The sequence below is a fragment of the Chenopodium album genome, chromosome 27 (genome assembly GCF_948465745.1).
Source record: "Chenopodium album chromosome 27, dcCheAlbu1.1, whole genome shotgun sequence".
In the NCBI taxonomy this organism is placed as follows: domain Eukaryota; kingdom Viridiplantae; phylum Streptophyta; class Magnoliopsida; order Caryophyllales; family Amaranthaceae; genus Chenopodium; species Chenopodium album.
Window position 1 is genome coordinate 19,679,380 of NC_137860.1, and position 27,490 is coordinate 19,706,869.

At 35.6% G+C, this 27,490-nt stretch overlaps 1 protein-coding gene across 1 annotated transcript; it reads left to right on the forward strand.

Moving 5' to 3' along the window:
• Positions 1 to 1,475: 1,475 nt before the first annotated feature.
• Positions 1,476 to 23,867, forward strand: LOC145620940 (OPA3-like protein). The gene is made up of 5 exons (XM_081675680.1): positions 1,476 to 1,936; positions 4,295 to 4,429; positions 10,776 to 10,862; positions 23,244 to 23,432; positions 23,658 to 23,867. The coding sequence occupies exons 1-4, from the start codon at positions 1,808 to 1,810 to the stop codon at positions 23,391 to 23,393; spliced, it is 501 nt and encodes a 166-aa protein (XP_081531806.1). The 5' UTR covers positions 1,476 to 1,807; the 3' UTR covers positions 23,394 to 23,432; positions 23,658 to 23,867.
• The last annotated feature ends 3,623 nt before the right edge of the window (positions 23,868 to 27,490 follow it).

Consider the following 27,490-nt stretch of genomic DNA (forward strand, 5'->3'; position numbering starts at 1 on the left):
TGAATCTTTATTTAAGGTTTTATGCTTGTTGTAAGGGTTGCCATTGCATGTAATGAAATTGAATATTTGGTTAATCAAATGAAAAGTATTTTGTGCCAAGTGTTGGTTGCTCAAAATTCTTGCTGAGTTGTTGCGAAATTGTGGTCCCAAGTCTTCTTGCTGAGTGATGAATGTGAGGAGACAGACAGAAATTGATGAGAAATAAGGGTTTACCTTTTTTTACAAAGAGAAAGATGAGAATTGGAGAGGAGCGAGAGTGAAATCGATGAGAAATTGATGGAGGGAGGTGAGAATTGATGAGAATTCAGTGGGGAAGGTGAGAAAAGGAAGAGAGAGAGGGAAATCGTGTTTTTTGTCTTAAATGCGGAGGGAAATGAAAACTGGTGGTCCCAATAGCAACTTTCCGTCACCGGAGTCAGGTGGAGGTGGTAAAACCTATCTTTAATTTTTTTTTGTAGGAAAAATTGCCTGGAATAATCCCACCTTTAGGCCGTCCGCCCAAAATAATCCCACCTTTAGATTATTTTTAAATAATCCGACCTTTATAGCTAATCCGCTCTCAATGGTCCCAAGTGACCTGTAACCGGTTGAGTAGGTATTTTTTTTTTAAGTTTTATTTACACGTGTCACAACGTGATTGGTCAAAAAATAAGTTTTAATTTTAACTTTGATTTTAAGAATTGATTAATAATTAACATTTAATTAACAATTTAAAATAAAAAAAATTAAAAAAAAAATAAACCAGCCACCACATCGCCTCACAACGACCCTAGCCACCTCGCCGCCCCTACCAGACAAGGCCCGGAGAAGCCAGCCGCGCGTCGTTCGACCCTCCCTACCCCTTTCCATCGCCACTAATCCACCACAACCATAAATCGAGGCGTGGGAAAGGGATGATGGTCGAAATTGAGGCGTGGGGAAGAGAGGTAGCCGGAAAAGGGACGGAAAAGGGGAAAGGGGCTGAGATCGAGGGTTTTAGAGAGTTTGCAAGGTGTTGGGTTTGGAGTCGGTGCTGGGGTTGGAGTCGCGCTGGAGTGGGTTGGTGGTTCGGGGGAAGGGGAAGGAGGTCGTCGGTGCTGCGGTGGGATTGGAGTCGTGCTGGGGTTGGGTTTGGATTGGGGCTGGAGTTGGGGGTTGGAGTCACGCTGGAGTGGGTTGGGGTTGGACCCCGATGCCGGCTCTGAGGTGGGTTCTGGTGGCCGGAGCCGCCGAGGTGGGGACTCAGGCGGTGCTGGGGTGGTTTTTTTTTTTTTTTTTGAATTTTTTCTATAAAAAATATTAATTTTAATATTAATTTTTTGTTAAAAATTTATTTTATTTTATTTTATTTTTATTTTTTAGACCAATCACAGGCCGCCACGTGTCATGGAACTTGATATCACAGGTTACATGACCGGTTGGGACCATTTATAGCGGAGTGGGTATAAAGGTGGGATTATCTAAAAATAATCCATAGGTGGGATTATTTTCAACGGACGGCGAAAAGGTCGGATTATTGCGGGCAAATTTTTTTTTTTTTTTTTTTTATTATGAGGTGGTAAAGTAATACTTTTGGATTGGGAGGTGGTAAAAGCAATTATGATGTTTTTGTGAGGTGGTAATTTCCTGAAAAAAAACCTCTTTTGCAGTTTGGCCTAAGAGCACATTTAGCTTTCCTAAACGACCACTTTTCAATATTCTTTTTCCGACGCCATCAGCCCACCTTTCCGACTGAGTCGTCTCTTTCCTGATTTCTGACTTGAGCTCAAAGAAACATGTAAGCCTTTTTCTCCAACGATTCTTCCCAAAATTGTTGTGATTTTCAGCAATGGTACTTCCTCTTGTAAAGCTTGGAACTCTTGCTTTAAAAACTGCTTGCAAACCCATTGCTAATCGTCTCAAGAAAGAGGCTAGTTTACACCCCAGATTTCGTCAACATATCATCAATTTTGCTCAGGTAATCCCATCATTTTTTTTCTTTCTTTTCCAATTTCATTTGTATTTTTTTTTATAATACCCACATTGTGATTTCCTGTATTCAACTTTGTGCGGCTATGTATGTTGTTAACATTTGATTTCGAGCTGATTTTTTCTTCATTTCACACTGATGATCAATCTATACGATGGTATTGTTTTGTTTATTTCTTAGAATTTAATTGTTGTTTTTGGAGGTATGATTGTTGTGTGAAATGGGGTTTTGTAGATGATTTTTCCATTGGATGAAGTAAGTGATTTATGAATGTGATTTATGTTTTTATAGTCAATATTTCATATTGAGCTAAGAAGGAATTAGGGGTGATTAGAATTGAAATATATTCCGATTTTGCTTTCACCTATGGTATAAATGCTAATGGGAAATTGGGCATGGAGTTTTGAAGGGTCTGATGCTTGCAGAGCATTGCAGCATTATGCTCTTATTTTTTTTATTTTTTATTTTCTTTGTTTTGGTAATTTTAATATTTGTTGTCATGCTTATGGATTTTCTTGAATCGGAGAACGACGCATCAGCTATTTTAGTGTTATTTGCCATTTCTTTTGGATTAGGGACCTAAATTTACAAAGAAAAAAATTTGGTTTAGAAGTTAGAACCTTTACAATAGCGTAAACTGTTGTGTGTGCGTCTACCCAAATGCTTGCCCTGCCATGGATTTTCTTGAATTTGAGAACGACACTTCAGATATTTTAGTGTTATTTGCCATTTCTTTTGTATAAGGGACCTAAATTTATAATGAAAAAAAATTGGTTTAGAAATTAGAACCTTTACAATGGCGTAAATTTTTGTGTGTGCGCCTACTCAAATGCTTGTCCCTGCCATCACCTTCTCCTTTATCAATCACATTTGGACTTGTGCTGCTACTATTAGCTAGTTGTTTACAACCTTTACTATGCATAATGAAGATTGGGTCTTGATCAGTATACTATTAACATATCATGTAGATTCCATCGCTGTCATAACAATTTGTAAACCATGAAAACTTGTTAAAGGCTTAGGGTTTGGCAGCAAGAATGTTGAGTTGATGGAAGGAGTACAATAAGGATGGAAGGGTACTTGACATTATGTAGCTACTAGTTGTCACAATGATACTGAGCAAAGTTATGGAGGGGATACTTGACATTATGTAGGATGGAGGGGGTACTTGACATTATGGAGGTGCTGTCCACGATTCAGAGTTTTTTGTTCTTCTTTGTGAAGTGAAAACATATACACCTCTAATTGCCCACTAACACTAGGATACATATCAATGAACTTTTCAGAATAGGAAATAGAGGGCCTATGTTCTTATTTTTTCAATGCATTGCTGGACTATCATGGAGAAATCGATTTTAAAATAATCGTATGACCTTTACTTCCCAGTTACTCATGTATCAGCATAGTCCTATTATATTTAAATTTTGTTTATCTTGTACTGTTCTGTCAACTGGTAGGACTGCATATTTTCCTTATGTGCTCTGTGCCGACCTTTGGGGTTGCAGAAATAGCTTATTCTGATAGAAATTATATTGTGAATCCTTTGCAACTCATGGGGCCTTTTACACTGATATCCCTTTGCCATTCTTTCTGAATTAATATGTTCTTCATATTGGCATCACTTCTTTTGTCATATCTACTTTCTATTGTGAAAGTACTATTTGTTGGTTTTGTGTTTGTCATGTGTGATAAAATTAGCCTTGATTTTGCTTATCTTTTGCTTGATTCTTAACCTTGTTCAAGGTTGATGTATGGGATTGGATAAGTTACTATAGTTAAATGACTTAAAAGTTAAAAACAATGTAATGGGGTGATTCCTCATTGTCATCATCATCATCATACATGTAATATTACCCAACCCAATGTTTCTTAAAAGGCTACCACATAGGGCAAGGTCAAAGGGTTTGGATGTGCACAATCTTGTCCTTGCGACATAGAGATGTTATAAAATGTTACATGGGTACGTGTCCAAATGTCCGAATCGGCTAATTTGTGAGAAAATTGTCTGATATTAAACTAAAAAGTGAAGTGTCCAACACTCATGTCCGAGTGTCTGACATGGGTTTAGGTGAAATGAAGAGTCTGAGTATTATAGGTTATTAATTAGGTCTTGATCCAAACTCCTACGACTGCTTGCTGCTTCCCTATGAATTAGAAGTTCATTTTGTTTAAATTGTTAAATGTGTTTTTCTTTCAAAATGAAGAGTTTGAATGACCTGATGTAACATATTGGTGTGAAAATCTTAACTCTAACCACATTTCTGACTTCGTGACATAAAAATTTTAAATTGTATATTTTGTAACTTTTAGATTGCTAATTACAACAAGTATGTTTGGATGAACCAGGTAAATCATCGAATTACAACACAGATTCAACGGCGCATCTATGGTCACCGAACTGATGTTGAGATTCGTCCTTTAAATGAAGAGAAAGCTGTCCAAGCCGCTGCTGATCTCATTGGAGAACTCTTTGTGTTCACGGTAATCTTGTAGCAGCAATCCTTTTTCTTTCTATCCCTTTTTCTTTGATATTTATATCTTCTGCTTACACATTATGCTGTTGATTTGTATTTACAGTTATATGAAATAACTATGCATGTTTATGGGATGATAGGGTGATTTATAAGATATTGTAACGGAAGCATTTCAGTTCACAAACAAAAATGCACAAACAAGTAAATTTGAGGAAGAAAGATTGAATCTTTGATTTAAGTACCAGTCAAAAGGTTCTTACAAACGGTGGGTTTAGCTCGCCACTCTCCTAGGGTAACTTTAGGTTACCAATCTCCACAAAAGATTACTCACAAATTGCCTATTTCCTCAATCTCTCTCTCCCTTTTTTATATGTACAAGCAATTCCCTAAAAGATTGCTACTGGCTGCTGATTTTGTCTTACGTGCTGCCCTCTTTCCCATCAATGCTGCCATCTGTTCTGTGTTGATTGGGGTGAGTGCATTTGGCTGCTCTGCTGTAGTCAGAGGTCCGTTAGTGATCCTCTTAGTTTATCAAATCAGCCATATAATCATTAACACTCTTAGTACCTTGTGACAACAAAGTGAGTCAAATGTATAGGGTTTGTTCGAAATCATGTGGAAGGTATTTAGAGCTCATCTTTTTCTTCAAAACCGTCCATGTCTTGATTTTCTACTTCCTTGTTGTAGCATGTCAAGCCTTTAAATTATCGAACCAAATTTCCGCATTCTTAGTGAGTCCAATATAAGCAATTTTGAAACGTTTAGCATCATCAAAACCCTTATAATCTGAAATTTTCTCCAATTGTCTCGCCCACTCAAGAAAATCTTCGGGGCTTCCTAGAACCGTGAAATCATCAAGTTTGATTCCTCTATCATCAATTTGAAGTTTATTGTGATGATTATCATCACTACTAGAAGCATCACTATCACTATCATGTTTTCCTTCTTTTTATGACTTTGAAGTTACTTAGTAAAAGCCTCAAACCTTGCATCATTGCGGTTAGTCATCTTTTCGTCCATAATCTCAAGTTTCTCTTGAAACATCTCAGCCTGCCATGATTTATACACACAATATGTGCACAAAACAAAGCAAAAACCGCAGCACAACTTGGAACAAAGTCACACACAAACAACAATAACTATCAAATCGGACTAAAACTGACACAGCTGGGAAAACAGTCCAGTTTAATAGCAAACGAACTCTGAAAATTCTGAAATTTTGCAAGCAGAAAGTAGACAAAATTTCACCCAAATTCAAAAAAAAAAAAAAAAAAAAAAAAATCATCTTAAAAGACCTTGTAACAAAGGAGAACGAGCCCTCTGAAGTTGTCTGAAAAAACTGATCCTCCAAAAACAATTGCGACTTGAACGAGTTGTAAATAAATCAAACCTTTGAAACTCTGATACCAATTTGATGTGGATTAAAGCCCTTTAAACTAATAAAAGATCTAAAATCACAAAATTAGAATAAATCTCCGTTCGTGATCAGAAATTCGAACCAAAAACGATTGAAAGTAACCGGATATGACCTTGAAAACTACCACTCCTAGAAATGCCTAATCAAACTATCTAGATTACTCCTAGAACTAGATACTTTGATGAACAAACCTTAAACTACTCATAGACTAAAGATTTGCACGTTCTAACAATCAAGACAACTCCTTGAATAGGCAATTAACAAGAAAAGTTTTAAGCAAAGCTAAACAAGTTTAATGAATTAATATGATTTTCTATGACTCTAAAGGCCACGAAGATCCTTTATTTATAGACTAATAATAAGCTAATTCCATCCCTACAAAATTAGGACAAACCCCTAACCTTCCCCCCCAAGTATCATATCTAAAATAAAAATTTTATCCTAAACAAACTTTACTTAATTAACTAAAAACTTTCCTAATATACATAGGAAGTGTATAGCAACTACATAATCAAATTATAAACCTTATCCTAAGTGCTTAAATAAAAAAATCAACCCCTAACCTTGCCCACGCGCCACAACACCACCACTCGCGCTGCCCTAAGTCTCACGCGCCGGCCCATGGTGTAGGTGGGTTGAAGGTGGGTCCGGGGAGGTAGCGCATGGGACCCATCTCGGCGCGTGGCCACCGTGCTCCTTGCCAGAAGTGTACTGCAGTGAACTGCTCCATTTCTTCTTTGCAAATCATGCTTTCTTCTTTCTCTATTGATCTAGTGGACCTTTCCTTGTTTATTTCTTTGTTTAGGCGGCCCATAATGAAGCTATTTGAGCCTTTTAAAAGTGTTTTGGGACCTTTAAAAGAATTAGCCTCTTGATTGACATCAAAAACCCACTAAGCATAAAATTAATAATCCTAAAATTAAGGAAACAACTACCCTCAACTTGGAAGCACAACCCAACACACCCCTTTGCTTCAAAGTCACGTACAATTGCTAAACATCAACTACCATATTGCGACGACCGACTTCGACTTGAACTCGACATAGACTTACTTTGATTCAACATGAACACTTAACCACACACCCAACTCTAGAATAGCTCGTTCTCTTCCTCTTCGACTTTATGAGCATAGTTGTTTTGTTCACCACCTTACTCGTCTATTTGTTTATCCCAAGAACGGTCTTCCTTGTGTCCATACCTTTTGCAATAGTAACATTGAACATTACTCATCATAGATTGTCGTCCTTCAAAAATTGACCATAACCACCACAATTTTCACGCTCGACCATAACCACGACCTCTTCCATCACGACCTCGACTACCCATACCGCGACCATGACCTTGATCATATTGCAATCATCCCACAATTTTACTCTAACTTGAAGGGCTTTCTCTTCGACAGTTTCATCAACAAACTTATCCATTCTCTCCTCATGAGCCATAAAAGAACTCATCAACTCATTAAATGTATAAGTTGATATGTCCTTAGACTCTAAAATTGCAGTCACAATATGCTTATAATCATTGTTCAAACTCCTTAATACCTTGCCCACGATTGTCTCATTTGAGATATTATTACCATATATTTTCATTTGACTAATAATTGAGGACACTTTAGACAAATAATTTTGAATAGATTCTTTCTTTGTCATTGTTTAACTCTCAAATTGAGTACGAAGAGTTTGTAATTTTACAGCAATTACTTTCTTATCACCAAAATACTCTTGTTTGATGATCTCTCATGCTTGCTTGGGTGTTGACGCATCGGAAATTCATGGAAAAAATCTCATCATCCAATGCCGATTGAATAAACAATAAAACCTTTGCCTCTTTCTTACTATTTTCCCGTAAATGTTGATCGGGAATAGCAGGTGCCGGGTTTGGCTTATCTTAACCGTACTCCACCAAATCCCATAACTCTTGGGACTTGACTAAGGTCTTCATTTTGAGACTTCATAAATGATAATATTCACCCTTAAACATAGGAATTAAAGGCTGCGACGACGAGTTTATACCACCATTTGTAATACTTACGCACTCACAAACACTAATGAATAAAAGTAAAGGTGTATCTATTTTTGTAATTTTTGTTAAATACTAATACGGTGAAGAATTCCACTCATGCTGTTTCTTCAACCATTGGTTCTTTTGGTTGTTGTTGCTAGTTGTACCGCTGTATATGGTGATGCTGTGTAACTTTGACCACTAAAGAAATTAAAGAATAAGCGTGGTGGTGGTCGCTATGAGGTATGCACAAAGGTTGAGTGCTGGTGGTTTTTAGGCTGCACATGGGGTTATGTGGTGGGGTTGGTTGTGGGGAAGGAGAGAGAAAATGGTTGTTGTGCCCATGGTGGTATCTATAAATTAAGGCACTGACTGGGTTTGTATGGGGAAGGGAAAAGTGAAGGGTGAGGGCAAAGTTCACATTTCTACATATAAAACTTACCCAAATAAGGCACGCGTTTGAGAGTGAAGGATAGCTAAGTGGTTAGAGCTTTCCTCCCGGTTCTAGGAAATCCTGGGATCAATTCTCACCTCCTTGTGGCTTTCTAAACAAAAAAAGTAGACACGCGACTTCCCGAAAAGGAATATGTGTCAATTAACTTGGAGTGGAGGAAGTATGTAGGAAGGGTTGTTAAGAAATAAAATTATGATTATTAACTATAACATGGATCCTTGTTATATCTATAATTATATCTACTTGCCCATTTGGGTAGCCTAACTATGCTTTATTAGTTTCTTCTTTTAAAAAAAGCTTGCTCATTTTTATGATCACCTTATAAATACCTAAGAATATGTATGGAACACAAGTAACATGAATCCATCTACTAATTAATGACCATCTTAACCATTCTAAACTGATATTTTATTTTTTGATCTTGGGTGGATTCAGTTTAAATGCTTTTGTTTACAGTTTACATATGAATATATATTTAGCACTTTGCACCCAGCCACCAGCTCATTAGAATATTAGAATACTTAACCTGTGTGTTACCATGAAAATTTCTCTGTTAGTGTTATTTGTTGGTTTGCTTCTGATTGAAATCTTTTGTTGAAATGGCTACTCAATAGGGACATAGATTACAACATTGTGATTCTATCCTTGACATGCGCGGTTGGAGTTTTCGATAAAGTATTGTTGGCTTTAGAATATCCAATTATCTAGAAGGCCTGCTTCTAAAACCATGTTTGCAATCCTCATGGCAGTATGGAAATATCTAATTGCTTTTCCAAGCTATGTTACACGCATATATTCCATTAAGCTTTACTTGCACATCATGTATGTGATGTACTATTTGACATCTTAATTTACATATGTGTTATTCCGACACCTTCCCTGGCCATGGGTGTCGCGTGTCGACACGACACGACGTGCGACATGACCCTTGACACGGCTCCGGGAAAGTGTCGACTTGGGGAACAAAAAAGTGTCTGAACTAGGTGTCGATACGGCCAATACATCACTCCTTCCAGTTCGTGGTGGTTCCCGATCTGATTCGTGTTCGACGGAGTACCCATTTGTAGGCTAAAGAATCTTCTATTTTCTTGAGTTTTTTAGAATTAAAGCTTGATGTTTCATTAATGGAGGAAAATAAGAAACTAGTGTGTAAAAGGAAGAAGTTCATTGGCGCTTGAAAACTCACCTTAACCTAATTTTTAAAACAAAATGGTGGACCCTTCCTTTTTTTCGTTTTCTTTATATTATTACTAGGTTAAACCCGTGCCATGCACAGTTTTAATAATAAAAATTTACTTGTAAGTATGTAATATAAATATTTTAAGCAAAACATAGCACGCAATCGTGATCCCTTTAGTTAGATTAATTGAGTTAAAATGAAGGACATGTTAAATATTCTTATTAACTTCTTAGCTATAATAAAATTTTAAACATGTTAACCTTCATTTTTTATTCATTGTTGAAAGTTTGAAGAATTAATAAAGAGTGAAAAATCCAAACTCTACAATCACCAATAAAATGTAGGAGATTTTTAAAGAAACAAAAAAAAAAAAAAAAGCTATGTAGGATGAAAAAAAATGTGAAAGAGAACAATCGTCAATTAATTTTACTCAATAGAATTAGAAAATTTGTATTTAGTCAATTTAATTATAAAAGCTTTTAGAAAAGTGTATAATTAATTAATCATTTTCAAATACTAGCTTTACCTTGAAAAGGTTAAAAAAAAAAATAATAATGTCAAAAATAGTTTTGGGGGAAAAAATTATTATAAGAAGCTGACACTTGGATAGTGATGATGTTAGCGGGGATTACTTTAGTATTAGTTATAGATTTTATCTTTATTGCCTAAGTTTTTAGTTATGTACTACAGCTGTATAATTTTTTTTCTTTTTTTTGGTTAACAACTTTGAACTTTCTTCCAATTTAATATTTTTATGCGGAGTACTGTAGATTTATTAGTTGCCTTCATTGGGAAAAGGGTACACATGGGTAACTGTTAACTCCAAAGAAAGTCTAATTTCATCTATATTATTATCATTATTATTATTACAGAAAGTAGTATTTAATATTGTTTATCATATTTTTGAATTTCATCTATATAAAATTTTCAATTTTATGACTTTTATATATATTTTTTTTATTTTTATGTGTCAGATTAAATTTTTGGGACACTTTATATAGTAGTCGTATTTCAAATATTAGTCAGGACACTGCCTGTGTTGAATTGTTGACTAAAACACTTCGTCACCTTGTCGGGCAAGACACTTAGAGACGAGTCCGAGTAACATTGATTTACATAATTAGGATGGTAGGAACACTAGAGATTACACTGTAATTTCACCACCCACAACTCATATTTGTGACATTGTGAGTAACAAATTGTATTGGGCTGAGTAACACTAGTTTCCATAGGCTGCTTTTAGCATTGGTGATTTGCGATCCTCTTGCCAGTTTGAATAGCAAGTTGCATATATGCAGGTTGCTGGAGTTGCTGTTATTTTTGAGGTGCAGAGAAGTGCTAAATCAGAGGCTAGGAAGGAAGAAGCACGTGCACAGGAGTTCCAGGTACATCTCTTTAAAAGCAGGCAGTTTAAATGATAATGGAGTGTGTTTTTCTTGTTAAGTGCCACAATGTGGCCACAGAAGTTAATGCCAAAGCTCATAAATGATTTATTTGTTTTGCCTGCATTGTTATTTGCACTTGCTGAAGCAAATTAAGAAAAAACATAGTAGGAAAAAAAATTTTGATGGTCATAATGTAGTGTACAAATATGGCTCCATGCTTCATTATTGTCATTTATCATATATTGTTTTTAGTAATAGGCTGCTGAATGCACAACCTCTATAAACAACCCAATGTTCTAAATTTACACTTTGATGTCAAATTTTCATAGGTGAGGGCCATTTTTTTATTTACTAGTTTTCGATATCCTTATCAATCAATCTATCAAAACCTTAATCCCATAAGTGGGGACGGCTACATGAGCCAAAAGTGATTATTCCATATAGTCATCCACAAAAATCTTTCTCCTCCATCCCTTACGATTAAATGCCTCGTTCTCATGCAAATCCATATACTTCATATTCTTCCTAACTCCTTCCAACCAAGTCATTTTCAGTCTCCCTTTTCCTCGTTTATCCCCTCCATGGTCCCACTGTTCCACTCTTCAGTTTTCCTTATGATGTTACAAATTAATTTTAATGTTCGAACACTACGAGAGGCGGGTTGAAAAGTAGACGGGGCATTATAAGAAAGATATACGGAATTTAACAAAAGCTATAAGGAAGACGAAGTGCAAGAGAATTTTTTACGTGGAACCTTCTTGTGCCCAGCAAGAAGAAAAACCACGATTCACTCTTTATTTAGACTCAAACTCCACTTAATAGGGAAACACTTCAGGTACAACTTATCGGAACTCGGCTAGGAATCACATTGTTCTCACTCTAGCTTCTAATCAAGACTTAACTCTAAATGTTATAAGAAAGGTTCACTAAAACTCTTCATCCAATATTAGACTTAACTTAATACCTATTCTTAGAAGGAACTTGAGCTCACTGAATATGAGAGTTCACTTAGACCCGGATCAATCTCCCATTACAAGAATTTACCCAAACCCTTATCCAACTCTCAAAAACATACACTTTGACAATTTAATTGGCTTTAATATGTAGAAATAAGAACAATGAACTACAAACTCTTAAGGACTTACCTACATAAACTACAAAATTATTTCTATAGAAATAAAATGCTCTTCCATTATCTCCTGAAGCAATTGTAAGAATAATTATCCTTTGTTTGTCTCCGTGTAAGAAAAATAATTAAGGGAGAAGAAAATGAGAGTAGCTGACAGAAGAAAATGAGAGTAGCTGAGAGAAGAGGGATAGGAGAAGGGGAAATGGTATTAGAAGAAAGGTGAAAAATGTGGAATTCCTTCATTTCAAAAGAAAATTGTGGCATTCCTTCAATTCAAAAGAAAAATGTATTCCACTCTTCGTGTAAACTTTTTTTCACCTTTAGGACAAAGTGTATTCCACCCATTATAAGCTAAACAATAGAAAATATGAAAATCATTTCCTTGGAAACTGTTTTTCATCAAAACAAATGAAGCCTTAAGTCATACCCTTTTTAGAATGACTCCATAAAGCTAGACAATTTAGTGTGAAAAAGAATGCATCCTTTAGTGCATCAGTATCAAATCCACTTTCCCATGATTTCTATAACAACTGTGGTTTTTAAATCAAGGGATAAGCCCATGAACAAGTATGAGAAGAATGTGGTATTATGGTCTAATGCACTAGTTATCTCAATTATATTTTTTAGACAACCTTTTGAATAAAGTTTTTTTTTTAGACAACCTTATGAATTTTTTTTTGGCAAAGTCACACCAAATAAAAAAAAATTGTTAAGGGCGACCAACCTCCACTTTCAAGCAATGTTACTTGGACTCTTCGTTTCACCTTACGTACTCGTGTCAGACCCTCGACACTCGGACATGGGTGGGACACTTGGACACTTCATTTTAGTTAAAAATCATGGAAATTTTTCAAAAAATAGCCGGGTCGGACACTTGGACACGTATCCGTGTCGGACATGGGTACCCAAGTCCAAGTAACATAGCTTTCAAGTATTGATCCACTGAATTCCGACGTTGACTCTCACGTGAGCTGCTCGTGACCCTTATTTCTCCTAATTGCACCCATTTTCCCTCCATTTTTTTCACATAAAACCCCAATTCTTCAATTGCAGTCATTCTCTTTCTCTCTCTCCCCTGCTCTAATTGCTGTCAGGAGATGTCAATTCTTGCTTCCCTAAGAATGCCAAAGAGTTGAAGACCTTATTATATTGTCAACCACCAAGCACTAAGAGTTCATTTTGTTCTTTGTTTGAAAGAGGAAAGCTTTCCTTTTTGGGTACGTTTTGCTCCATTTTTTAATTGCTTGTTTTGCCATGGCTAAACATAAAAAACGAGTTGCATAGGGAAGAAGGAAGATGAGCGGGACTTATTACGTCATTATCGACAAACCCAGGTACCAATACAGTTCTATTTTGTGAATTTTTAATCGATTTGGGGTCAAATCGAGACATATTGGGAAGCAATTTCTATGAAATGAAACCCAAATCGAAACCCAAATCAAAACCCTTAATTTTTGAAATTGACTAAATTGGAACAATTATTATGAAATTACTCACGTCAATGCAAGAAGATCAATCATGTGCATATACTATGTGCGTATACTTGTGCCTAAAATCCACAGGAAGCTAGTCATGATACTTTTGAAGCCAATTATGATACTAACTTATAATTTGGTGGAAGATCTTAAATCACAAGTTAGCTATAGACTAAAGATGTTTGATTACTTTGATCAATTCAGATATAGCTATGACTTTATTATATGATACAATCATATAGAGACATATTGGGAAGCAATTTCTATGAAATGAAACCCAAATCGAAACCAAAATCAAAACCCTTATTTTTAAAATTGATTAAATTGGAACAATTATTATGAAATTACTCATCTTATATACTTCGTGCCTAAAATCTACAGTATGCTAGTCATGATACTTTTGAAGCCAATTATGATACTCACTTATAAGTTGGTGTAAGATCCTAAATCACAAGTTAGCTAGAGACTAAAGATGTTTGATTACTTTAATCAATTCAGATATAGCTATGACTTTATTATATGATACGATCATATAGAGACATATTGGGAGCTTGGGAAGCAATTTCTATGAAATGAAACCCAAATCGAAACAATCAAAACCCTTATTTTTGAAATTGACTAAATTGGAACAATTATTATGAAATTACTCACCTTAATGCGAAGAAGATCAATCATGTGCATATACTATGTGCATATATTTCGTGCCTAAAATCTACAGTATGCTAGTCATGATACTTTTGAAGCCAATTATGATACTCACTTATAAGTTGGTGTAAGATCTTAAATCACAAGTTAGCTAGAGACTAAAGATGTTTGATTACTTTGATCAATTCAGATTCGTGAGACCTCCTTCTATATGTGAGAATTTCTGTTATGTGAGAACACTCTTTATGTTCTAAATTTTTACTCGTGTGTTCTTAATTTTAAATATGATGTTCTAAACTTTTCCTTAGATGTTCTAAATTAAATCAAATGTTCTAATTTAGTACTCACATGTTCTAAATCATAAATTAGTTAAGTTGAATGTCATAAATTTTCAATAACTTGTTCTAAAATTTTAACTTATATGTTCTAAATTTTAAAACGTATGTTCTAAGATTTTTAATTATATGCTTCAGATTTTGAAGCATATGTTCTATTTTTTACTCATATGTTCTAATTTTTTTACTCACACTTTCTATATTCTATATTAGTTTGTTCTAAATTTTTATTCACATGTTCATAATCTTAAATCAGATGTAATAAATTTTACTCATATGTTTAAAATTTTATAAAGCAAATTTTTTTAAATTTTTGATCACTTGTTCTAATTCTGAAGTTAATGTTCTAAACATATAACTCACACTGATGTTCTAAATTATTACTCATATGTTCAAAATTTTAAGGAAAAAAAATGTCATGTCCTAAAGTTATGATATGGTCCATTTAATATTTGTAATATAAAAATAGAATAGAACCATACAATATGTAAAATATAAAGGTTGCAGGATTATAGTCTTGCTGTATCTAAGAGAGTGCCACTTATCACTCCAATAACCAATCAAAATAGAGATAGAAAGAGAAAAGTAGACATAGTCCAATCTATGTAAGTTTAATTAGCAGAGTAAATCCTCAGTAGAATCTCCAGGAGGGTACATAAACAAACTCATCCGATCCTCAAACACAATCAGTCTGTTCCATAAACATGAAGCCGTTCCATATACAACTGACATAATACATCACAGTTACACCTTTTAAAAGTAAATTTTTTTTTTAATAGTTGGACAGATTTGACAGACAACTGATATTGCTAACTCAATTATCTGACAAAATCTATGTACAGTTGGTGATCTGAGCAAGCAGAAAATAGAACATGTCTAGTGAACTTGTTCTTCCACCGGTTTATATAAAGACTCAAAGATGTTGAACACTGTATTTTAAACTTGCGACGACGGAAAATAGCAACAAAATAGACCAGATCATTTCAAAATAAAGGAAGTTTCAGAAAAACACAACTTACGATTATGTTAAACATGCAAACTTCATCAAAGTGATTGATCCTATTTAAGCTAACTTTTTGTCAAAAAAAAAAATATTTAAGCTAACTTGGCATATAGCTCTCATAAAATGTACCACAAAATTAATACTAGTTTAAAATACTCTTTCTCCTGGCTTCTAAAACAACAATTTGCTCCAAATCTCCAATATGTCAGTCATGCTACTTTAAACGGCATGTCTTTGGCTTAGACTTAGTTGACCAGATTTTCTACCCACAAATTCAAGTATTTCAATTTACAACATGATTTAATTATTAACAGGAAAAAATAGAGCCCCATAAACACCCAAAATAAACTATATGGATTTTCCATATAGTACCATTGAACTTTTGGCTTTTTCATATGGTACCCAAATATATTTTTCTTCCATGTGGTACCACCCAAGATTATAGTTAATTAAAACATTAACACTCCGTTAATTAAAACGTTAATTATATTTGGTACCATTGATCTACTTCATTCATTCATTCTTCCATTTGTACACAAATCTACAATAATGTCAAATTTATAGATATCAATGGCAACTACTCTTTCCTTCTTTCCTCCTTCTCTCTCTTCATATCCCCTTCGTCCTTTCCTCTTAGGCTCATATCCCCTTTCTCCTTCTCCTTCCCTTCATCTCTTTGCTTATTCCAATTCTCTTTCTTCTTCACCTATCTCTCTTCCTCCATCTCTTCTCCTTCGAACATTGCTTCAATTCACCTTCACCATCTCCTACAAACGTCGTTTGCGACGCGATTCACCATCCCCCTCGCCGGAAAACTAACCGGATAACTTCCACAAACGGTGTTGCTATGATATATGAATTTCCGTTTAAGTTGAAGACGATGATTGAAGTTTTAATTGTTATCTATTATGTTTGATTGATATATAAATTTCCGTTTAGGTTGAAGATGATACTTTTCGCTGTTATAATTGTTAATTAACTTAATTTCTTCAACTATGCGTCGAAGTTTCTCCAGAACATTTGACAATATGTTTGAATCATTTTTTCATATAATTTTTGTGAAATTATTGTTTAGTTTGATTAGATTAATATATTGACGTAAAGTTAATTATTGAGCTCATTATTCCTCTGATTTTCTTAACAAAGAAAAAAAAATGGATAATCAATTTAGATTCTGGATTCATGCTAAATTGCAACGAGTGTCGTGTAGTATTGTTTTGATTGCTCTCAATCAATTGTTTTTTTTTTTTTTTTCAACAACTCATTCAAAAAGAAAAGGTAGAAGAAATAATGTGGTTTAGATGAGCTTAATTTGCCTTAATTTGATTATTATGTTTTGATTAATTGCTTTTCTTTGCTCCTTCCTTATATTTATATATTGTTAGGTGGGTGATACAAGGACTAAGATCGAATATTTTTTAGTTGTTAATATATAGTACTATAGACTACTATTGGTATGCGATTTCGTAAAAAAAAAAAATTAACTTTTTATTAACATAGTGTCACTGTATTAATTAACTAGAATATTAATGGTACCGCGAGGAAAAAAATATATATTTGGGTAACATATGGAAAATCCCTAAATTATATACAAATTATACAAAAACCGATTAAAATTTGGAAAAATAAAGAACAAAGATAACCAATTTTGATCGAAGAAATAGAATACAACCAAATTTAAAAGCAAAAACATCAATAAATTTATATAAATTAACGAAGTAGAAAGAACAATAAGGAGACATGTGGAGATTACAAATGATATTAAAAGAAAAGAGAGAGGAGAACGTACCATACTTATAATTGCTTACTCCTTGAATCTTGTGAATGATAGGGTTAATTTTTTATTTATTATTTTTAACAAAACCTCAATAACTTCTTTGAGGTGTTTTAGGTTTACCGTTTTCCTTTTTTACAAAATAGTTGTAAAGTTGTTTTTTTAACCTATTTTACCAAGTACTATTTTGTTTTATTTTGGGGGTAAAAACAAATAAAACAAAAACAATAATGATGCCAAACACACCCGTATTTTTCCATGTGAAAAACACACCTTTAATTTTCATAAAATTCGTTTTTTGAAATTAATATTATAACAAGAATTTCTGTAATAAGGACACATAAAAAATTAAAAAAAAAATAGTTTTATATTATTAGAGTGCAATCTATTTCTTTAAGTTTCTTATATCACCTTTATTTCATAATCCTTCGGGTTTTACATACATACATGAATACTAGAAAATAAACTCTTAATTTTTATCTTTATGCTCCATGCTCCATTGTATGTTGGTTATCATAGTTTCTTACAAATGGAACATAAGAAGTGGATACAATTTAGATTGTCTTTTGTTCAATATTCCAATGATTATGATGTTGGAAGTGCAATTAGACTGAAATTAGAAGAATGTTTGGGATGAAATATTGACAAGGGAGTGGCTAAAGCATGAAAGAATTTTGTACCAAACACCGTGGTGCCCAAAGGAACGTTCCTTACAATTCAATGAACAAGACTAGTATTAATGCTTTTTCATATTTTAAGAATAGTCTTTGTTACAAGGGAGATATCTAATTTCAAATCCAAGAAAGATTGTTCTTGAGAATATGTTGAAATAGGGAGATGGAATGTGTATCGCGACAACTAATAAATTCTTAGGTAATAAAGACAACAAATCTAGTGAATTTTTAAGAAATGGGAAAACAGTACAAAGATACCCACTGCTTATAGTTTAGAGCCTTTTCCAAGGTTACACAAACGGTTGACTGGACTCTATGATCTACCGAAAAAGCATTCCAAACATTACTAACATTTGACCCAAACCCAACCCCACTATCAATACACTTATCACTTAAATAGTTCTTTTTCCTTGGGCGTTTGGTGCAATCTAAGAAGGAAGCTACGCCCTTACTTTTCATGCTATGCTACAAAATTTTGAATTAGAACAGAAGCATCTTTCCCCCACGCTGACCTTTTATGGGTCTCTTTCAATGACTGTGTGAAGTAGTTCTCGTCTTTGCACCGGGTACCTTCATATTGGTCTTCCTGATCTGTAAATACATGAATGAACACTGCATTTTTTTGGACTTAAGGGGAACATTTTTCTGAAGACTTTCCTTAGAACTATTACCTACTAATTCACATGTGATGCAATCCAATCCAATCCAGAATTTGAACCTGCATTTACTTCCCTCCATTTATCTGTAGAACTCATAGGTGACCCTTTAGCCTGTGAGCTTTGAGAGACTTCTTATGAAGAATCAGAATTTGCAATATTCTCAACCTGCTTTTACAATATCTTCTCCTGGTGACTCCTTCGTAGCATTAATAACTCAAATTTCATGGTTGACCCATCTTTGGGTTGTGATAGATACCAGAATTCCTTTTAGCAACCCGATGATAAACTTTCTTCGGAATCATCATCAAGGAATCCTGCCCTCTTTTGTTATAAATCCATTACTTCTTTGAGATCAAAGGTCTTCATTGAACATTGTTACTTTAGAAGAATACTACAAGAGGGGGGGGGGTGAATTGTAGTATAGGAGGAATTAGCTAATTTTTTGTGGAATTAAGAAAACTAAGCTAAAGGAACTCAAAAGTCACACAAAGAGATTTTAGCGTGGAAAACTTTTTGGCCCTAACAAGAAGAAAAACCACGACCTATTGGGATTTTAGGAAAGATTCTTTATTAGAATAGGGCAATCGACCTATTACAAGCTAAAGACCCTATCTCCAAGTTCCCAATGAACTTGAAGTTCCCAATGAACTTGAAGTTCCCAGCAGCAAGTCCCTCTACTTGCTGCTCTTCTCTTCTCTTTCTCTTATGACTTCTCTTAGAGTTCACACAAACTCCCAATCCCCAATTAGAACTCTTGAATGAAATACTCTAATGAAAGAAAATAAGAAAGTTATCAACTATAGTAGAAGGTGACTCTCGACTCCTAGAAAACAATGAAGATAGAAAAATATAATTAAGCAAGGGTGAAATATTTCCAGAAATTAACTTAAGTGCTTATAGGAAAACTTAGCTTGAAGAAAATGCCATTACCCCCTCCACTTACGCCACTACTACTGTACATCAACGCCACCAATCTCCACTACTTCCAGTACTTCAATCGTGTCCTAAAACTCGGGGCACGTTAAACTACTTAGAAGCAGTTTCCTTGTTTAGTGGGAGACTTGATCAATCATCAGTAGCGCAAGTTTAGGAAATTAGTTGCAATCTCTCTTGAAAGATATTTTCCGAAAAATTAAAAGATATTTATTCAAATATCAAAATAGAAAAGATATTTTTCCAAAAACTGATTTTCCTATAATTAAGCAACCATAAAATTCTATCCAAAGATAATGCGCATTCCATTAAGCATCGAAGCTTCTGTTCCTGTAAAGGAACACTGCAACTAGTCTTCTGTTTCTTAAGGCTCTAGTTCCTTTGTCTCGAATCATCCTGTAACTTGACTTATCAAACTACACAACTTATCAAGACATTAGTCCAATCCTAAGTTTGACTTGTGTTATCATCAAAACATCAAGGGCAACAAACACAAACTCATAAAATCAATACCCACACCACATGAGTGTAAGAGACTAAGATTTTTTTAAGTCCGACTTCATTTGAATTAAGTTACCTACTCCTATCACAAATTGTCTGCACATTAGCATCTTTTATGATATATCTGAATCTCCATTGAATAAGCCTTCTTACCCTTCACCAATTTGATTTGATTCCCTTTTTGATGGTGTTGACCCAAATGCAAGACCAACTGGGACATGTATTGAGTCATACTCCAAATTCAACATCTCTTGGACTGTGAAGTGGTACTCCCATTATGCACGTCACACACTCCGGACAAGCAACTCTGTTCTGTAAAATCAACACTCCTAGAAGGGGAAGCCATCACTACATAAGATATAACTCTCTTCCTTTTTCTATCCTCCTTGGGAAAAAGAGACTCCCCAGCACTTTCCTTTAATAGATACAAAAATCACCTACTTTTCAATAATATTTAACATTCTAACTCATGCAGTACGTCAACATTCTTAGGATGTAGTTGAGCTGCTTTGACTAAAGCATGTCTAACTTCATAAAAACCACTTGTCTCCATAGAAGATATTGCCTTCCAATATAGCGATTTGAAATTTGATGTATCCAAATTCAACATAAAAGAGCACCAATCTTTAAGAGAAATTATTGAGCTTAAATGCACTTAACGCAAGATAAAGCTGCAGGGATATGGTAAATTAAAAAATACAAAGCTTTTTTCTCTCTACACAAAAAATTGAAGCTTTATAATTAACTTCCTCGAATTAAAGCAGAAGTGAATACCTTACCATTAATGATTAGAAGAAGAAAAGAAAGCTCCAAGATACCGCAATCTGGCTTTCTGGTGACCAGAGGAGCTGGAGCTGGAGTGACTGTGAGAAGCTGAAAGAGGGTAGGGTTGAAATGGCTCTCTCTCTCTCTCTAGAAAAAACATTCTTTTTGCCCACACTAACCCACACAAATGAGGGCTATGACTAAGTCAATATGGTACACATTTTCATAAATAAGAAAATCTCGAAAAAGAAGTGATTATGGAAATGGAAGAACGTGGCTGCAAAATCAGTTCCAATACCTTAAGAAATGGGGTCATGAGCTCCTGACTTGACAGTTAGATAAAGGAACATGGATGGTGTATTTAAATAATTTAGAACAAGCATATGATAATAGCACCTCTAAAGATCACAATGATGATTAGGTGACCTTTAATATTTAAAAGATATTGAGGAATTCAACTAGATAAAGTGAGGAGCAGTCAGGTAAAACGTTCCAACATAAATTACTGATGTTATTATTTCTGAGGATTCTGTGAATAACAATTTATATGCTGGCCTTGATTTTCTGTTAGTCACTATATTACAGGTGAGTAAGAATGTCAAAGTCTGGTTTTACAGAGTATGAAAGATAGGGAGCAATAGTCCTACCACTAACCACACAAGTCAATAGGGGCAATTATGTGAATACATAATCCAAACCTTGGGTAATTTAAAACAACTTATTTCAATTGTTGCGGGCTTTACCAAACTCCCTTTGAAGATCACAGTCTGTAGATATTTCCTTTACATCAGTCTCATGCTCTAAAGAACTTATTCAGAAAAAGGACATAAAAAGTAATGAGAAAAGAAGCAAAAGCAACTTGCAGAAAGAAGAAATTCAGGAAAGATGGGTTTGTATTAATACTAGCAAATACAACTCATTAAGCTTTAAGCTAGCTTTATCCAATACAAGTATTCAGTACAATTTTCTTAATGCCCTCCTCTCTCTTCCCTTCTATTTATTACAATTTCTTATCCTAGATTGGCTACATATGTACTGATTGCCCATATTTTCCCCTGCCTTCCTCCTGAAACAATCAAACATAACAAAACTCCCCATTCCCAAGAAGATGTAAGCTGAAGTACCTGTATTGCCAAAAATACCCTCTTCCTTTTTCCTGTGAAGTGCACAGGTGATCCATTTGGTGGGTGCATAACATTCATCTCTAATAATTGCGAGACACAAATGAGTTGAAGCTAGGAAGAAGGTGGAGTCTTTAAGCCTTGGGTTATTATTAGGTTTCGCTATAATGTAAATAATTGTTTTTAATGGTGAAGATGTAGTACTTTAAATTTAATTCCAGACATTTTTGATGATGCGCCAATAGGAGGATAATCAGAAGGATTTAGTCTCTGAGGAGTTGATTTAAATCAAAGTGTGTTTAGGAATACTTAATGTCGAGCGTATTTTTTGTACGTAATACAGTGCTTTGTCTTTTGTGGTGAAAGCCCGATGCAGTTCTCTGATTGGTTGTTGATATTTTGTATTCGATCACAAAAGGCAGATGATAGTGACAAGTTACTAGGAAGCTGTGGCTTGTGCTATACTTGTAGAAACGTAGAATGCTTAATCAAATCACTAATATAATGTAGTGTACTGCTTCCATATAAGGATTTCTGAGATGTAAAAATCATAGTCCCTATGCCCATGCTTGTGATGCCTATTGTAGCATCATTCTATCTGAATGTTATTGCTCATATTCCCTTGTCAATGCGCACTTTAGAGCTGGACTGCGGGATGATAACAAAAAATCAGTTGAATCTGTCATATTTCTTGTTTTCTTAAGATTTTCAGGGTTGTTTTATGTGATTCTATTTTGTTCAACTTCAATTGAGTGATGAGAATATTGAAAACACTCACTTGATCTTGTATCTATGCTTACTACTGAGAGACAACATTGTTCTTCTTGTTGAATTTCCCCAAGCATCTAATTAATAATAGGCATAAAGTGCAATTGCCAAATTGCTATTTTCATTTATGTAATAAATTTATCATCAAAGATTATTAATTACTCCATTTTTAAAAGTGTTACTTTTTGTTATCCTCCCTTTTGATTATTTTGATACTCGAATTTTCCTTTGATCCTTATTGGCCTGATTAATCTTCTCTGTCTATCGCACTGGAATAAAACTAGTTTGGACATAGTTTCCTGTACACATCAACACCAATTGTAGTATAGCTAGTTGTATATACACAAATATGGTATACAAATTGGGTAGCAGATTAACCTTTGCTGTCTCTATTCATTAACTCATGATCACCTGCTACCCAACTATTGAACTTCTAAATATGGCATACAAACTGCATGTCAAAATATAGTTGTATATACACAAATATGGTATACAAATTGGGTAGCAGATTAACCTTTGCTGTCTCTGTTTTTTCCCCCTCTTTTTCTCAATTTGCTTCTTTTGCTGAACAATTTACAATTCATTTTTGCTTCTTTTAGGCATTGAGACATCGAGATGAGGATTTGACTAGAGAAATTGAGGCTCTTAAACAAAGAATTGAAGAGATAGAAAAACTGGCAAAAGAACAAGGAAAAAGTGGAATTTTCAGCATCCGCAAACAGCCACCTATAGCACAGGATCCAAAATAGTCTAACTGGCCATGCAGATATTTAATTTGATTAATCATGGTAAGGATTACGTTTGTCAATCGTACATATATATATTTCAACGTATCCTTTCTGAGCATAACTTTAGCTTAGGCTCTCGGCTCTCTATCTTATTGATGCTAGAATGAAACATTTTCAAAATCTAAGTATATGTACAAACTAATTTAATTGCAATATGATTCTCACTCTTGTTTTGTTCCTTGATTATCCTTCTCATTTCTAACCTTGATGCTCCATTCATGGCAGAATATCTGACAGATGTGAAAAGTGTTCAGCCAATCTAGAATCTATACAGTCCACAATTGCTGACAGAAAAATCTCGAAACATTTTGTCTAAAATAATTCATTGTACCTGTAAACTAATTCATATGATAAAATGTTGTTTGTAAACAGGCATATGTACAAGATTTTGTAATTCATATCCATGTTGGCTTGTTTATACCAACATCTTCCTGAGTTCCCGGTGGCAATCCTTAAATAGTTAAATATATATGGTTTCTGCATTTTTTTTCTAAAATTATAGTGAGGAGATGCCTGTCTGTTGGCAGTGGTTTTTGAAGAATTGATTTATTTGATCTATGATTTCAGCCTTGCTAGGAAAGACAGCTTTAAGCGCGGATAACTTTCCTAAATTCTTGTCTCATAATTGTATGAATGTAAGCTTGGTTGCTCTGCTTCGACTGCTGTTGCAGAGTTGAGTCAGTTTCGCATCTGGACTTCTGGAGACTTTTAAGGGCCTTAAACTAGAGTTTATGGTTTAGCAATGGTTAGTTGTTGGGACATTATAAGGTATCAAGAAATTAGGCAGGTGAGAGAAATAGTCAGTTGTTGATAGCCAGTTGCGTGGTACGTACCTAGAGCCGACACAAAACTGCTTTTGTAGGTGATGCGACAATTTTTAAGCCTACAAATTCTGGCTTTGCAGATTAGTGATATGTAGCCAACATTTAGTACTTGTATTATTGATTTGATTTTGAGAAAAGACTATCATAGCATAACCTTCATTAACTTTTATTTGCAACTTTGGGGTATTATTTGTGAGATATAAAATATTCCAAAGTTGCAAATAAAAGTTAACGGAGGTAGTATATCATCATATAAATAAAATATGCATTTTTCGGGAACATTCGACTCGCCACATAAGCAAATGTATTATTTCGACCAATTAAAAATTAGATTTGTATTTTATTTTACAATAATAAAATTTACACGCCACTAAAGCAAAAGTGACGAAAAATATTTAAAAATTTTGTATTGTAGGTAAAAACAATGAATAGTAATTTTTTAAAATTTAAATTATTTAAAATACTTAAAGTTATGGTACAAAAATATGCTCTACTGAATTAAATAAAAATATACTTATTAAAATTGTTTTTTGATATGTCCATTTTATATATAGAAATTTACCCTCGTCCCTTGTTCATAATTAGTAGTGTTTTTGGCTCTTTCGAGCCACTTTTATTACTAGTTGGTGTTTTCGTAGTCTTTGTTGAGTTTTGTAGGAAATTGCATCTTTGGAGCATTTTCCCGGGTTTTTCATGGAGCAACTACGAGAATGAGAGAGCACGACCGTTATTGAAGCTCAAGGCCGGCTAGAGTCATCAAGCCGGTGATTAAGGGCTCGGTATTTGGAATACCGAGGTATTTGGACCGAGTATTCAAGACCCAAAGAGGAGATCTGGATTGGGCTGAGGAATCGAGCCCAATCGAAGTCCAAGCCTCGAGGAGTAACAAGGGCCCGATCGGGCAAGGCAGCAGTAAAGGGGCCATGCGTGCTAGGCGCGCCCGATCGTGCGAGGCTTAGCAGGATCGGGCGGAGTTGCTGTGAACATGGTGCTTGTTTCAGGGTTTTTTGTGATCTCCTCGGATACTGGTCACGCTCTCCTGGCAACGAGACTCGGACACCTGCAAAACAACGAATATTCCGTTTATCGGAATATTCGCTTCCGACGATCAAGTTAGAGATCGGTAATCAGAAAAGCTAGAGAGTGAAAGTAGAGAGAAGTTGGAGCTCTTTAATGCTCTATTTTATGTTATGTCACCATCCACCCCTCCCATCATAAATGATTGGGGTATTTATAGGGGTGGGAACATGTGCCCCTCTAGGGTTTGTACCCTAGAATTCATTGACGTGATTGGCTGCGCAATCAGGGGCCGCCACGTGTCATAGGGGGCGCCGTATTGTGGCTTTCAAGGTTTTCCTCGGGATTTGGGCCTGATGTAATAAAGGCCTTTTTCTCTTTCTGATGCTGTTTTATATGTTTGGGACAACTGACACGTGTCACCCTATCAGGAGGACACGTGTCACCCTATCAGGAGGACACGTGTCACCCTCTTATAAGGCCACGTGTCGCCTTCTTATTGGGCCACGTGTCGCTATAAGATTGGGCCATGTGTCGCCTTCTTATTGGGCCACGTACTTGGTGTATTTTTACCCTAAACATTTGCCCCTCAGAGGGGGTGGCTCGTACACTTACTGGCCGCCTCTTCTGATCCTCCATCTGGACGTCCATGTACTCTGTGTTGGGTTTACCTCCCATCTGCCCTGGACGTCCATATACTTTGGCTTAAGTTTCTTTTTGTTACTTGGATGTCCATATATTCTGGAGTGAGCTTGTCTTCTTGCTCATTTGGACGTCCACATATTTTGGACTAGACGTCCTCATACTCTGGGAGGAGCTTATCTCCTGGTTCATCAAGACGTCCAGATATTTTGGACTGGACGTCCTCATACTCCAGGAGGAGCTTATTTCCTAGCTACCCAAAGCGTCCACAGCATTTGAAATGGACGTCCTAGCTTTTTGGTCTGGACGTTCTCATACTCTGGGAGGAGCTTATTTCCTAGCTACCTAGAGCGTCCACTACATTTGGATTGGACGTCCTCTTTTTCAGGCGTACTCTCTGGTACTCCCACCATGTTGCGTACGTCTGAAATCTCCCTTTGGACTTAATGTCTGGGAACTGGGCGGACGCATTTCCCTCATTAGATATTTTGAGTGTTCTGGAGACTAAGTGTTGAAGGTGTAAATTTCTTGAATTTGTGATTCAACTCACTTTGACGTGCCGTCAATTTGTCCGTCTGGATCTCCATATAAGTTAACGGAACCCTAACGTCATCCGTCTCTTTCTTCGAGTTATTTCTCAAAAATTTACCGTTTGAATGTTTAGGCGGGAAAAGTGGTTTTACCATTTTGCCCCCACAAATTCATTCTATAAATATGGGAGGTGAAATCTCATTTTCACACTTTACCCAATTGTGAATTCTAGAGAGAAGTCAGAGCATTCTACTGAGAGAAAGTGATTTCCCCTTTAATCTTCAAGAGCGCCACAGTGAGTTTGAGCTTTCCGGACGTTTTTATGAGTTTTCCAGTCAATCTTCAAGAACACCAAGAACACCTTCAAAGTTTTCAGAACGTACAAAGGTAGGCCGTCTACACTTCTTTCTTTTATTTTTACTTGTATTTTTTACTTCATTTCAATTCTTGATCCATACTCGGCTTCGTCCGACTCTCCTCATGAGGCCGGCCGTTCGCCTGGGACTGAGGAGTCTAGAGTGGACGGAGAAGAGTTGTCTCCTCCTTGGAGTGAGTCTATGTCTATTGCGTACGTACTCACCCCCACTTGTTCTTCTCTGTCCCTACAGGCAATGGCTAGAACAATGCGTACGCGTGAGGTTCATGCTGCCAGGAACCCAAACGGTAGTCTGGTTCACCCTAGGGTCCCTTATGACCCGAGTAACCTAAGTACAATGGAGGTGGAGACTACCTCCACCACACAGACAACAACCGCCTCCAGTGGCTCTCATCACTTGGCCGTGGAGGTCACATCTTCTTTCGAGGAACGCCAACAAGCTCAAGGCGCCTCGTCCGCACCAATTCCGGAACTTAGGTTCCCTCAATTCGCCAGCACGGTCATGGATGGGGCCGAGCTGGTAGCTTGCCAAGACCATCCTTCCCAATCTGGGGCGGACGCTGTTGGTTCGTTCGTCCCCACTTCTCAATCTCTGCTCCAACAGGCAGAACAGACAGGCCAAGGACGGGAATCTCAATCAGAGAACCGTCTGTTCTGCCTATTCGCAG